This window comes from Mobula birostris, chromosome 1 (genome assembly GCF_030028105.1).
Source record: "Mobula birostris isolate sMobBir1 chromosome 1, sMobBir1.hap1, whole genome shotgun sequence".
NCBI classification, from domain to species: Eukaryota; Metazoa; Chordata; class Chondrichthyes; order Myliobatiformes; family Myliobatidae; genus Mobula; species Mobula birostris.
Genome location: NC_092370.1, coordinates 144,050,772 through 144,066,303, shown reverse-complemented (window position 1 = coordinate 144,066,303; position 15,532 = coordinate 144,050,772). Strand labels below are relative to the sequence as shown.

Sequence of the window (15,532 nt, the reverse complement as noted above, 5' to 3'; positions counted from 1 at the left end):
GAGCTCCAGTGTTCCAAGATGCTACTTGCTGAATTTTTTTTAACATAATCAATTTTATGTCTCTTTTCTTATCTCTTCGTATCATCAATAAAGGAAACCAAAGGCAATCACGGCAAACGAAAATTTACATACAGTACTGTGCAAGAGTCTTAGGCACACATACAGCTAGGCTGCTTAAGACTTTTATACAGTACTGTATTTGTCAACGTGGAGCATAGAGCCAGTTAGTAAATCTGGAGGGAGCAAAGGATGTTGGGAATGATGAGGGTGTAGCGCCACAGGAGGGGTGTGGGACATGTGGCAGAGAAAGAAGAGGGGTGCAGGGGCAGGGAGGGGGTCACATTGAGTGCAGTCACACCTTGCTCTGAAACACCAGGCAAGGTCCTTTGAGTCCAAACAATTGGTTTATTGATCATTACAGAATGCCTCTCTGGTGCTTCTCCCTCATTCCCCTTTTCCTGCCCCTTCCTACTCTCCATCCACAATAGAGACCCATATAAGAATCAGGTTTATTAACTCACGAGTCATGAAGTTTGTTTTTTTTTGCCACAGCAGTACAGTGCAATAATAAACCAATAAATCAAATATGTAAGGAGAGAACTAATGGGCTTAATAAGAAAATGCTGCCCTTTGACAATGATCAGCAGTGAAATTTTTTGTTTTAGCAAATGAAACTAGTATCAAATATGCCAAGAAATTAACATCCTTTGAAAGCTTGTGTGTATCATTTCTCATAAGGCCAGAACTACTCCTGCCCAAAGCTTCTAATCAATGGAAAAAGATTTTCTGACATATAGAGCTCAGGTACAAGGCAAAGGTCTGTATAGGGTAGAGAGAACACAACCATTATCCTGCTGTGGGACTCCAATAAGAGGTGAATTACCATTCTTTACTTCCCTCATGTTAGTTTTGGCTTATGTTAAGGCATTTACAGTAAGAGTTAATCTGCCTTAAAATAGCAATCAGCATTCATACCAGACTTTTGCCAAATGGAAAGTATGTCCAACTTGTACAAAAACTATTTAAACACGAACAAGGCTGAAGGAATAAAAGGAATCCCATTGAACATCCAACTCAATTAATTGCACAAATTAGTACCATTCTGACCAACAAGTTTATATATTTTTTTAAAAAATACAAATACTAATCATCTCATTGATAGTTATTGAAAACAAGATATTTGTACATGTCAAGGCTGATCAGTATATTGTCTGACAGCTGTTTAAAGTGGGTTAACCATGAATATCAGAGTGATTCAGTCCTACGTTCGTAAAACAACAAATACCATGAATCCATCAACAAGCAGTTCAACCACCCAGGAAGTGCTATTGAGCACAAAAAAAAAAGAATACTGAGCCCAGAACATGTCATCTTCAAATTCTTACCTATTTCACCAGGGACCTGGTTGCCATGAAAGCGAAAACAAGTAGTGACATTTAGGCAGTTGAACGACTGCAAGCCATCATGGCACTGTGGAGCTGTGATGTTAATTGAGCCAGGAAGAAGGATAACAATCTCCATAGTAATAACTGGACGAGCTCTAAAAACAAGAAATAAAACATTTTTAACATTCAGTCAATGAATCATGGAAGAAATTCTCCTTTTTCATGCTTCTTGAGTAATTAGAAGGAAATTGGTATAAATGCCAAAATATAGATTCATAGAGTCCTTCCAAGCTGCCAATGTTTGCCTGCATTTGGTCCAAATTCCTGCCCACGTACCCATCCAAATCGCTTTGCCCCTCTCATCCTAAACCAATGCTCGCTCCCTAGTTCTAGACATTGCCATCCTAGTTTTAAACCTCCATATCTCTGCCACAAACTATATTCTGGAGGAACTCAGCGGATCAGGCAGCAGTCCTGTTGCAAGATATCAACCTGAAACATTAACAATTTATTTCCTCCTACAGGTGCTGGCTCGATTTGCTGAGTCCCACCAGCACAATGTTTGTTACGGTGTTTCAGCTCCCATAGTCTCTTGCGTCTCCAACTTATTTATGCCCCTCAAAGTTAGCCCTCACTCGCTTCAGGGAAATTAATTCTACCCTTTCTAGTCTCTGCTTTCAACTCAAGCTCACCAGTCCTAGTAAAACTGTTCTAAATCTCCACTACACTCTCTCTAGCATAATTACATAAGAACTAAGAAACAGGAGCAGGAGTAGACCATCTGGCCTGTTGGCATACAGTTTGCTTAGAAGTTTAATTACTCCAACCAAACCAACTGAAACGAGTGTTGCTGCTAGTGTGAATGTAATGCAGCAGCATTTACAACTGAAACCATTGTTGATTGCACTGAGAGTTCGATTAGTTTTGAAATCTGGCAAGAAAATATTCAAAAGCAGCTCCTAACAGAGGACAACTCACATTTAAAAGAACAGTTGAAATCGCTGTATCGATGGAAACAGCAGCCAGAGATGCAAGTGAGCTAGAGTCAGGAGTGAAAGTGAGTGTAAACAAAATTGCAACGTCTAAACAGAAACCTGCCTGACCAAAGAAATTGTGTTACTGTTGCAGCAGGGGCTCACATTCACCAGACCAATGCAGGTTTAAAGGCAAAACTTGCAGAAAATGCAAAGTAGGACACATACAAAGAGCATGTAGGCAGACAAAAATAAATAGACTGCACAGGGGACAGGAAAAAAATAAAGAATCAAGAGCACTAATTTGCATGCTGTTGATGAAAACTTTTATAATGATGAGTGTGACAGGGGATGGAGTAGCCTCGGGATTTACAATGTGAAATTTAACAAGAGCCAAGCAATATGGCTAACACCAGAAGTGAATGGCAAACTAATTAAAATGGAATTGGACACTGGCTTGGCTTTTTCAGTCATTCCAGAAAATGAATTTGAACAGCATTTCGAAGATGCTGAACTGAAGCCTGTAGATATCCAACTAAGAGCTTATACTGGAGAAAAGATAACTCCTGTGGGAATGACATTCATAGTACTGAAATACAACAACCAACAAGCCACATTGGGTTTGTATGTAGTATAAAGAAAGGGCCAGCATTGTGAGACCATGATTGGCTGAGACAACTACAATGTAAGTAGAGATCCATCTACCATTTGCATGCCACGTCCTCTGCAATAGAGTCAACAGAAAGCAACTTAAGAAAGGTACTAGATGATCTACTGCAGTTTTTAAGGATGACATAAGCAAACTCAAATGTATCAAGAATAAAATAGTGTTAAATGAAAATGCCATGCCTATGTTTTACAAAACATGTCTGGTTACTTATACCAACCATGATAAAGCAGCCAGAGAGCCAGATCACATGGAGGCTGAGGAAAATTTTCTAAGGCTGAGTGGAGCCCATGGGCAATGCGAGTGGTCACAGTAGCCAATCATGTGGCAGCAACTCTGCATAAAAGCATGCAGATATGATCACAAGGCTCAGTTGCTGTTCAGACCAAACCGCAGAATGGGGAAGAAATATGACTTAAGCCATAGAAAGATTGTTGCTGCCAGACAGGGTAGTTTGAGTATCTCAGAACCTGAGATTTTCACACACAACAGTCTCTAGAGTTTACACAGAATGGAGCAAAAAAAAAAAAAAATCCGATGAGTAGCAGTTCTGTGAGTGAAAACAGCTTGTTAATGAGAGAGCTCAGAGGAGAATGGCCAGACTGGTTCAAGCTGACAGGAAGGTGACAGTAACTCAAATAACCATGTGTTACACCAGAGTGGTGAAGACCAGCACCTCTTTATGCACAGCACATCAATCCTTGTACTGGATGGGCTACAACAGCAGGAAAACAAATGGATGAAGTGGACACAGGGTGTATATTGAGACTTTGGAGAGAGCACAGAGGAAATATATAACAATATAAAAATATGAACTTCTAGAGTCAATGGGACTAGGCAGTTTCCATTGTTCAGCATGGACTAGATGGGCCAGAGGGCCAGTTTCTGTGCTGTACTTTTCTAATGACTCTATAAAATGGAGAATCTGCAACTAGTAGGGATAATCTCCATAAGACAGAAAACATGTTTGAGACATCAAAAGGATTTGTAAGAGTTGATGAAGTTATATTTTGCAGGTTTTGATCAGTAGTTGGGAAGAGTCATAGAAAAGTACAGCATACGAGGGGTGATTGATAAGTTCATGACCTAAGGTAGGAGGACTCAATTTTAGAAAACATAGCACATTTATTTTTCAACATAGTCCCCTCCTACATTTACACACTTAGTCCAGCGGTTGTGGAGCATACAGATCTTGGACCTCCAGAAAGTGCCCACAGCAGGGGTGATTGATATGTTTGTGGACTAAGGGACGGAGATGAGTTATACAGCTCTCTTTACATGCACACACGGTTCAACTCTTTCAATGATTATGCAGAAAGTTTGAAGTTAATCGCTCATCTCCTTCTACCTTAGGCCACGAATTTATCAATCACCCCTGATGTGTTATTAACTGATGAGTTATTAACATTCCCTTGTTCCCCCTTAAACATTTCATCTTTCATCCTTAACCCATGACCTCTGGTTGTAGTCCCACCCAACCTCAATGGAAAAAGTCTGCTTGCATTTACCCTATCTGTACCTCTCATAATTTTGTATACCTCTATCAAAACTCCCCTCAATCCTCTACAGTAGATATGCAAACTCAATCTATTTTGCTTGTTTCAGAACTGAAATTTGAGTAGTCTTTGAAAACATTATAAATCTTTAACAAATTATTTTTGTTATAATACTATTAAGAACATTGGCACAAAGTAAAAGAAAATCAGCATATGATCCTGACCTCCCTTATGCTACTAATTTATTGTTAAATTAATGTGATTGCAGAGAGTGAAGGCAAGAAAAGACAGCACATATAACAATATTTCACACTGGCCAGTTTTTGGCTGAGTGAGTTTAAGGGGGGGCCAAGTGGTTTATTCCTGCTCATAACTCATATGCAAGTTATGTAAGCTATTGATAATATATGCCTACAGCATACTTTGAGCAGAAAATCCCTCCAACGTAAATACTTTATGAGAAAAAATGCTGATGCCTAGAAGTCAGTAAAAATACAAACGTCTTTACCATAACCTTTCATGGGAAAAGCTTAGACTATTCTTTTTGGAAGGTGGATGGGCCAACTGTATACATATCCAGCATTATGTAATTTTGCAAACACGAGGAATTCTGCAGATGCTGGAAATTCAAGCAACACACATCAAAGTTGCTGGTGAGCGCAGCAGGCCAGGCAGCATCTCTAGGAGGAGGTACAGTTGACGTTTCAGGCCCAGACCTGAAACTTGAAACCCTTCCTGACGAAGGATCTCGGCCTGAAACGTCGACTATATCTCCTCCTAGAGATGTTGCCTGGCCTGCTGCATTCACCAGCAACTTTGATGTGTGTTGCTTATGTAGTTTTGTTTCAGATTATCAACAACATTACTATTTTCTTTAAAAATCAAAAAGCAGATTTCTAAGAAGCATGATAAGCCAATAAACAGCAATAATTCAATACAGTAGCAATTCAAAAACAACTTTGAAGTACAGTGTGACGAAAGAAGGTTACAAAAAGTACACATAGACTGAAGATGTTAACTGTCCTGTGCTGGCACCAGTGGGATCAGCAGTTGATCTGCCACCTGTCTTCAGGGGAAAGAGAGATAAGGAAGACAATGGAGCAGCATTTGGAAATGTTAATGAAGAGACGAGAGAGTTTAACGGAAGGAGACACCGGTCTGAGAACTGTCAAGATCAGCTCCTCTTTGAACCCTGAACTGTTTGAAGTGTGATGGACAGGCGAAACCCCAGCAGGGAGATAAAAAGGGACAGGTTCGCTAAGGCAGGACACACACGACACCACAAGGTAACGAGACCCTGGAAGCGGTGCGCCTCCCACAAGTCGGTGGGAGTTGTTGGAGGTCTGGTTGCGGGACCAGCCAGAGACGCACAGGGTAGAAAGGTACGGATCGGTCGGAACCTGGTGTGTGTGTCCACCCTTGCCTGGGTGCTGGGTTCACCGTGGAAGAACGATCGTATCTGAAACGGAGGGGTCACAGTCGGTGACCTCAGAAGACATTACAAAGGGCTCGCCCGAAAGCTGACTGCGAGGAATATCGAAGGTCTGTGTGGAAGCCATTTTGAATATTCATTCGCTTTCGCTCTCTCTCTCCTTCCCCACCCCCCCCAGTCCACCAGCACGGCAGTGATTACTGTGAACTGAACTGAACTCAATTGAACTGAACTTTGCGTCACTTTGAAACTGGTCATTTACCCCTAGACGACGATAGAGCTTGATTGATCCTATTATCCTAGTTCTGTGTACATGTGTGTTTATCATTGCTGAACTGTTGTATTTATTATCCTTTTGATTAGAGTACTGTGTTGCTTATTTCTTTAATAAAACTTTCTTAGTTCCAGTAATCCAGACTCCAACTGAGTGATTCATTTCTGCTGGTTTGGCAACCCAGTTACGGGGTATGTAACAACAGAAAGAAACAAGCAGTTCTTACCTCAGCAGAACCACACTGTCTGACATGAAGGCACCAATGGTTACATCTGGAATGAAAGCAGACAGTCTAATAAAATTCTCCAAATCATTTCACAGTTTCAAAGTTACAGAATATTTTTCTCCCAATGAATGGCGTAAAAGTACAAGCACTTGTGAGAATTTTTCATGCTACTACTTAAGGGCCACCTTGACAAGTATGTCCGGGAGTAAAGTTTCAAACAGCGGGGCTTAGAAATTGCTTAAGCATTAAACCAGAATTGGAGGTCACTCTAACTGTAAACTCATGACCATTTTGTGGAACACCTATGGTGTGTGCAAACCCATGATCTTGAGCTTCCATTTCCATACTTTACCAAGAACTGAGGAAAGGTGAACCAGGGGAGAAATCTAGCTGTACAGGTGAATGTGTGTGGGGAAAATCAATATTGGGCTGTCAGTGACTCAAGCAGAATATGAGATATTTGTGTTTGGCCTCACACATTTTGAGAGATGTTTCACACTAGAACTGGAGGTCATAGGTTAAGAGTGAAAGGTGAAATATTTAAGAGGAACTTGAGGATGGTGTGAGTGAGAAACAAGCTGGCAGCGGATGTGATGGATGTGGGTTCGATTGCAACGTAAAAGAGAAGACTGGATAAGTAAGCATAGAGGAGGGATATGGCAGGTGATGGTCCAGGTATGGGTTAATGGGACTAGCCAGAATAACAGTTCAGCATGTACTAGATGAATTAAAGGGCCTGTTCCTGTGCTCTGGCACTCTAACTCACTGCAGCAATGGAGAAGGCTGAGGAGAGACATGTTGGTGTGGGATTGGGAAGGAGAGTTGAAATAACATTTAGCTCCAAGATCAAGATGCACAGGTGTTCCACAAAACAGTCACCAGTCCTACAGAAAGGTCTCAGCCAGAAATATTGACTGTTTGTTCAGTTTCATAGATGAGTTCCTCCAACATTTTGTGTGTTTTGCTCTAGATTTGTGTGTTTTGCTCTAGATTTTCAACATCTGCAGACTTTGGATTATGAGTCACTAATCTAAACGGTTTCCCAATGTAGGTAGTTCCCTGAGTCATCCAATTCCCCCCACATCCCAAAAACGTGCTGGCTGTTGAGTTAATGGGCTACTCTGGACAGCATTCAGTCTAGGTGGATGGCTAGAGAATCCAGAGGTGTTAATGAACACGTGCAAGAAATTAAGTTACCGGTGAACAATTAAGGGGATTGATTAGATTGCTCTCAATCAGCTAAACTAGGAAAATCATCACTAGGAAAAACAAAATATGGAATATGGAAAGGGTTGTTTCTGGGTGAAAAGGGAAAATTCTGCTCCTCTCTCCTACGAAGATTTCCTTCTGTCCATCTCTTTCATCATACTCACTCACACTGGCTTTTGTTTTCCTTCTGGTCTTCATAGGGCCATGGAAAAACAGAAACAGGCAATTTGGCCCATCTAGTCCATGCCAAACCGTGCATTCCCAAACGTGACATGCACCGGAGGAGCATACCTCTGCCATCTGTTTACCTACCCAAACTTCTCCTAAACATTGAAATCAATCTGGTACACATCACTTGTGCTGGCAGCTCTTTCCACACTCACATGACCCTCTGAGTGAAGAAGTTTCCCCTCATGTTCTCCCTCAAACTTTTCACCTTTCACCCTTATCCCATGACCTCTCATTGTAGTCCCACTCAACCTCAGTGCAAAAGCTCTGCTTGCATTTACCCTATCTACACACCTCATAATTTTGTATACTTCTATCAAGTCTCCCCTCAATCTTCCATGTTCTGTAAGATGTTAATAAAAACCTGCCTTCACAACCATATTTCATTGTTTTGAACACCACTAGCCCAAGCCTATTTAGTCTTCCCTACTGCGACCTGAAGATAACTTCCCTGGTTCTGATGAAGGATCTCTCACTTGAAACATTAACTCTGTGTTATTTTCATCCAATGCTCTCTGATCCTCTAGTATGATCTTGCAGCATTTTCTGTTTTTATTTTCAAACTTGACTTCCAGCACTCATGTACCTTTATAAGCATTTCCATCCATGTCCACTCCTCCCGAAATGGATTGGCCGAACATGCGCAATTCTGGATTGATTTTCTGTGCCAACACCTTCTGGAAGAGTGAAGGTATAACACCACGTTAGGAAAACAAGACGAGTCAGAGAAGACCCCTGCATTTGTGATCATGGTAGAGCATGCTGTGAGATAGGTGGATAGGGCAAGAGAGGGTGCAAAGTTCTCAGTTTGGAAGCCAGCACCATGTCAGACATATGATACCTAAATCCACACAAGATTCCATGAAGAAGTTTTAGATATTGTGGGCTAGAAAGCATTAATTGACTGAAAAGATGCAACAAAGCAGCGTTACACAGGAAACCCACATTTACTTTGTGCTTTCCCCTCACAGTGAAAATCTATCAATTGTGAAACCCAGCTCCAGATGGCAAAAAGGATGCTGCACACATTGCATACTAAGAGCTCCATTCAGTGGGCCAGATAACCAGGCCAGGGGTCCAAGAAAGGGGATGTGTGCAGAAAGGGCATGGGTCAGTCACTGAAGCAATAAGGCAGCCTCAAGGACAGCAACACCAAGAAAAGTGTACATGTGGGCCCAACCAGAAGATAACAGAGTGCTCAAATTCTGTGGCAATAATGTCAAAGCCGGCCTCAACTTTTCCCAATTTAGTCTGATAGGGTAATCTCACTCAATGTCCTTGCATGTGCACAGGAAATTTGCAATATACAAAGGAGCCAGAGCGTACATGTTCAGAAGTGTGTACACTATGTTCCCAAACACATTTAACAATCAATTTTTTAAAAATTCCATCATAAATTGCACTATGGAATTGAATTTCTAATGAAGCTGGTATGCACCACTTGTGTCTGGAACCGGAGGAGATAGCAGAGGTATTTAATAAATACTTTGCTTCAGTATTCACTAGGGAAAAGGATATTGGCAATTGTAGGGATGACCTGCTGCAGACTGAAAAGCATGAGCATGTAGATATTAAGAAAGAGGATGTGCTGGAGTTTTTGGAAAGCATCAGGTTGGATAAGTCACAGGGACCGGACTTGATATACCCCAGGCTACAGTGGGACGTGAGGGAGGAGATTGCTGAGCCCCTGCCAATGATCTTTGCATCATCAATGGGAACAGGAGAGGTTCCGGAGGATTGGAGGGTTGCAGATGTTGTTCCCTTATTCAAGGAAGGGAGTAAGAATAGCCCAGGAAATTATAGGTCAGTGAGTCTTACTTCAATGGTTGGTAAGTTGATGGAGAAGATCTTGAGAGGCAGGATTTATGAACATTTGGTGAGGCATAATATGATTAGGAACAGTCAGCATGACTTTGTCAAAGGCAGGTCGTGCCTTATGAGCCCGATTGAATTTTTTGAGGATGTGACTAAACACATTGATGAAGGTAGAGCAGTAGATGTAGTGTATATGGATTTCGGCAAGGCATCTGACAAGGTACCCCATGCAAGGCTTATTGAGAAAGTAAGGAGGCATGGGATCCAAGCGGACATTCGTTTGAGGATCCAGAACTGGCTTGCCCACAGAAGGCAAAGAGTGGTTGTAGACAGGTCATATTCTGCATGGAGGTCGGTGACCAGTGGTGTGCCTCAGGAATCTGTTCTGGGACCCCTACTCTTCGTTATTTTTATAAATGACCTGGATGAGGAAGTGGAGGGATGGGTTAGTAAATTTGCTGATGACATGAAGGTTGGGGGTGCGGCGGATAGTGTGGAGGGCTGGCAGAGGTTACAGCGGGACATCGATAGGATGCAAAACTGGGCTGAGAAGTGGCAGATGGAGTTCAACCCAGATAAGCGTGAGGTGGTTCATTTTAGTAGGTCAAGTATGATGGCAGAATATAGCATTAATGATAAGACTCTTGGCAGTGTGAAGGATCAGCTGGATCTTGGGGTCTGAGTCCATAAGACACTCAAGCTGCTGTGCAGGTTGACTCTGTGTTAAGAAGGCATACGGTGCATTGGCCTTCATCAACCGTGGGATTGAGTTTAAGAGCCGAAAGGTAATGTTACAGCTATATAGGACCCTGGTCAGACCCCACCTGGAGTACTGTGCTCAGTTCTGGTTGCCTCACTACAGGAAGGATGTGGAAACTACAGAAAGGGTGTAGAGGAGATTTACAAGGATGTTGCCTGGATTGGGGAGCATGCCTTATGAGAATAGGTGGAGTGAACTTGGTCTTTTCTCCTTGGAGCGACGGAAGATGAGAGGTGACCTGATAGAGGTGTATAAGATAATGAGAGGCATTGATCGTGTGGATAGTCAGAGGCTTTTTCCCAGGGCTCAAATGGCTAATATGAGAGGGCAGAGTATTAAGGTGATTGGAAGTAGATACAGAGGAGATGTCAGGGATAAGTTTTTTTATGCAGAGAGTGGTGAATGCGTGGAATGGGCTGCAGGTGACGGTGATGGAGGCAGATACGATAGGGTCTTTTAAGAGACTTCTGGATAGGCACATGGAGCTTAGAAAAATAGAGGGCTATGGGTAACCTTAGGTAATTTCTGAAGTAAATGCATGTTCGGCACAGCATTGTGGGCCAAAGGGCCTGTATTGTTCTGTAGGTTTCCTATGTTTCTAGTTAATGTGTCCTCGAATTAATTCTGCATACTTTCAGATAAAGAACCATTCCTTTTTTTTATTTACCATTTCTCCTGACTGAATGTTTCCAGGAGCACTCTTATGTTTGGAATCTCTCTCCCTTCTTATCAAACCTTGTTATCATTGCCTATTTAGCAATCCCTCATTATTGTTTTCAAACTTCGTAAATGTCCCTGTATCTAAACTATTTCCTCCTTGATAACCCACCCCTCCCCCACACTGTTCAGGTTAAAACACATTCTATAGTCCTGGTTATCTGATTCCAGCACATCTTTTCGTAGGTAAAGGACCCAAAACTACTCTAGTGCTGACAAATGCCTCATTAAAGCCTCAATGTTTTTATCCATACAGGCTGCAAAAAAACACATACTTTAATATTGAGACTCCTTCAGTGTTAACAGTATCTACTCATTCATGGATCAACTGACCTTGTACTGCCTCATTCATTAAAAAAAATAAAACACTAGTCCAAACCTATCTACAGTAATGCATCCAGTCCTCAGCACTGCATGGTGGCAAGTTATGACTGATTCAGAGATGAAATTCCACCTTCCAAAGATGACTGACTTCAGTTTTGAGAAGAGAATGGAAAAGTTGGTATTGTTCACCAGAAGGCAGACAAAATTGAAAATTTGATGGAAGTATTTAATCATGAAGTGTGTAAAATTAACTGTTAGCAGAAAATTATGGAAAATTATTTGGAAAAAATCTCTTGCTGATAGACAAGTATTTAATATTAGACTATAAAATAATATTGATTCATTGGTAAGATGGGCAGAGCAATGGTAGATGGAATTTAACCCTGATAAGTGTGAGGTAAGGTGTCAACGGTGGAACATATACGCTGACTGACAGGACCTCAGAGTATTGAGAAATAGAGGAACCCTAGCGTAAAGTTTAAAAGATCCCTGAAAATGGCAGGAAGTAGTAAAGGCAGCAAGTGGGATCCTTGCCTTCATTTGCCTAAGTCTAGAATCTAAGAGTCTGAAGCTTATAGCATAATTTTATAAAAGGCTGGTTGGACCACACCTGAAGTCTTATGTATAGCTCAGTTGAATGCAAATATTTATGTCAGTATTGAATTATCACCATTTTGCAACAACAAATATATCAGTCATAATATTTTGTATCATCACACTTTATCGAAAGACATTCAAGCAGTGTACTTTCCACAAGAGCAAGTACCTTATTCACAGACTGGACTACCTCTGGAAGACTTGGAAATTGGCACTAAAATGGTGTCATCTCCAATCAGCCCAAAGCAGAACAAAGGAAATTGAAAATAAGCTGTGCTAAGTCACAGAGAGATCTAATACAGAAAAAGTCCCTTTATCCCAACTCTTCCATGCCCATGGGTGACACCAAGCTACAAGCCTACATTTGGCCCATACCCTCTGAACCAAGAGTCCCCATCCCAGGTCCATAGATCCCTCAGTTAATGGTAGGGGTCAATGGCATAAAGATGGTTGGAAACTCCCACTCTAAACCCTTCCTATCTATGTACTTATCAAAATGTCTTTTAAAAGTTGTTATTCTTCCTACTTCAACACCTTCCTATAGTAGTTCATTCCATATGCACACCCCCCTTTGCATGAATGCCCTCAGTTCTCTTTTAAATCGTTCACCTCTCACCTTAAATTATGCCCTCCATTGTTTTGTTCCGCTACTCATGTTCACCCTGTAATTTCACTTTCCCTGTCTTTTTCCCTAAAACTCTCACTCACCAGCACACTTGGGACAAAGTGCAGTTTCAAATTGACCTATCCACTTGTATATTTTTGGGATGTAGGGAGAAATTGAAACATCCAGAAGAAATGTTTGTGGCCACAGAAAGAACCTACAGACCCCACGTAAACAGCACCAGAGGTCAAACTGTAAGACAGCAGCACAATTAGCAGTATCACAAAACTGTCTTGCAAGCATTGCAACGCAAGGTAGTACTGATATTAGTAAGTTAAGTAAGTGGCCAGTGCGATCATGTTTGCTGTTGTGTGCTGGGGCAGCAGGCTGAGGGTGGCAGACACCAACAGAACCAACAAACTCATTCCTAAGGCCAGTGATGTTGTGGGGATGGAACTGGACTCTCTGACGGTGGTGTCTGAAAAGAGGATGCTGTCCAAGTTGCATGCCATCTTGGACAATGTCTCCCATCCACTACATAATGTACTGGTTGGGCACAGGGGTACAATCAGCCAGAGACTCATTCCACCGAGATGCAACACAGAGCGTCATAGGATGTCATTCCTGCCTGTGGTCATCAAACTTTACAACTCCTCCCTTGGAGGGTCAGACACCCTGAGCCAACAGGTTGGTCCTGGACTTACTTCCTGGCATAATTTACATATTACTATTTAATTATCTATGATTTTATTACTATTTAATTATTTATGGTGCAACTGTAACGAAAACCAATTTCCCCCAGGATCAATAAAGTATGACTATGACTATAATCAAATACCATTGAATATGTGGAGATGATTCCATTGGTATCTCCATGATAGATGTAGACAGCTCCTCTAAAATCATTTTCATTAGGCGCTCCAATTGCTATATCTGAAAAAGAAAAAGATGGACTTGTGGGACTAGAAAAGAAACACAGAAATCAGAAAAGGCAACATTCATCTCCTTGGGCTGTTGGCTAACCTAGAAGAATTTGGCATGTTCTAGTTGGTGTTTGGCCTGACCACGACAGTGGGGGAGGACAGGAAAGTGTGGGAGCTAAGAGTTGAAATGACAAATAACCAGAAGCTCAAGATGGTCACTGTAGATGATGCACAGGTGTTCCACAAAATTATTACTCAGTCTACACTTAATCTTGCCGACATAGGGGAGACCACCTCACAAGCACCAGAAGCAACAGATTAGATTGCCTAACCTGGAAGAAGTATTTAGGACCCTCACTGGCGGAGAGGAAGAAGTGTTATAGGCAAGGTGCCAGTGGATAGAGAGATGCAGATGAGAAAGTATGAGTGCACTAGGGCGTTACAGAGAGCGGTTCCTGCAGTAAGAAGAAAGGAGGGAGAGGGGAAGGGGGTGGGGGGGAGGGGAAGAGATGTAACCTGTCATAGGATCCCATTGGAAAAATCATAGAAGACTAATATGCTAAATGGGGAATACCATCTCTGTTCTCTCTGGAAATTAGGGGCAGTTTCAAGCTTATGCAGGAAATGGAAATCTGTGTAAAAGCTCCATCAAATACGGCGCTATGGTAGCCACACTTACCAGAGGAGAAGGACATTTTAGAAGCTCCAGAATGGAAAGTATCATCTTGAGTACAGATGAATATTTCTGTTCTTAAAACAGCTAGCTATTGGCACTGCTGTAAAATTCCAATAACCTGTTTTCTAATTGTTGGCAAATCACAACAGTTCAGCATTTGGCTCATGCATTAGTTCAGAGCATAAGATGGGGGAGCAGAATGCAGACTATAGGTCAAGAACGTGGCTGGGCAAAGTCTGTCTGATGGGCTGGTGTACGGCTGGAGCCACAGTCAGGGATGGAAATGACAGGTGGGCTGAGGGCATCAGGAATATGGGCAGGTTTGTGATAAGATCAAGGTCTGACAAGTTTGTATGTTTCATCTTGTTCTGCCAAACTATAGCATGCAAGCTGAAACTCACCAGCTTCCACTCCTTGCTCTCTGAAAACTTACTGTGGCTCTTTTCCACATTGGTTCTCTGGAAAATTTGTTATACTACTATTTAAAAAAGTGAAATATATTAACAGAGGTTGCATCTAATTGTCTGGAAAATCTGCCTCCAAAGTCCTGACTTTTCTGGATTACTGTAACTTCGACAGCCCTTTCCAAAAGGTGGTCCTTGCCCCACAACCCAAAAGAAATTCTTCTGTGCTGCACATGACCTTGGGCCTTGTTGGAAATGAGAGATGCATTTGATAGAGACAGTGGAGGTTTAAAGACAGTGCTCCAGCCAATCAGAACCCAAATAACTCTGGAAAACACTGATGCAAAAAGCAAGCATTAACTCGACTTCAATAAACTTCATTGAAAGGCTTGCAGCCTAATATCTAGCATGCCAATGATTTGAGGTTTAATATCTTAAATCAACATACTAATGAACAGTAAATAACCGGACAGATCAAAGTCTGTCAAAATTAATATATTTTGGTAAGCCCGAGTATTTATGATCTATAAATATCAAAAGCACTAACCTGGAAAGCCATCATCATCAATATCACCAAGTGCACCAATACACTCTCCAAAGTGAGCATTGTACATGTTATCTCCATTCAAAAGCTGCTGTTCTTCCAGGACTGCCTACAACAGGAAATAAGACATGTTGATAAAAGTGTATCCTCACCATATAGTCTTGGAGCAGACCTATATGTGTTCATTTAGTCTTGGACCAGACCCTCTTCTGCTCCTTTCAGGGATCACATGCTCTATGACCAAAAGATTCCAGAATGATTTTCATGAAAATTTAAG

General features: G+C 41.7%; 1 protein-coding gene across 1 annotated transcript in view; it reads right to left on the bottom strand.

Moving 5' to 3' along the window:
• itga9 (integrin, alpha 9) overlaps positions 1–15,532 on the bottom strand; it is a 422,554-nt gene that overhangs the window by 303,256 nt on the left and 103,766 nt on the right. Inside the window, exons 10-14 of the mRNA XM_072263117.1 lie at positions 15,259–15,364; positions 13,547–13,641; positions 8,478–8,568; positions 6,455–6,500; positions 1,386–1,540 (exon numbers count right to left, since the gene is read on the bottom strand). Coding sequence (XP_072119218.1) covers positions 1,386–1,540; positions 6,455–6,500; positions 8,478–8,568; positions 13,547–13,641; positions 15,259–15,364 — 493 coding nt within the window. The remainder of the gene's footprint in view (positions 1–1,385; positions 1,541–6,454; positions 6,501–8,477; positions 8,569–13,546; positions 13,642–15,258; positions 15,365–15,532) is intronic.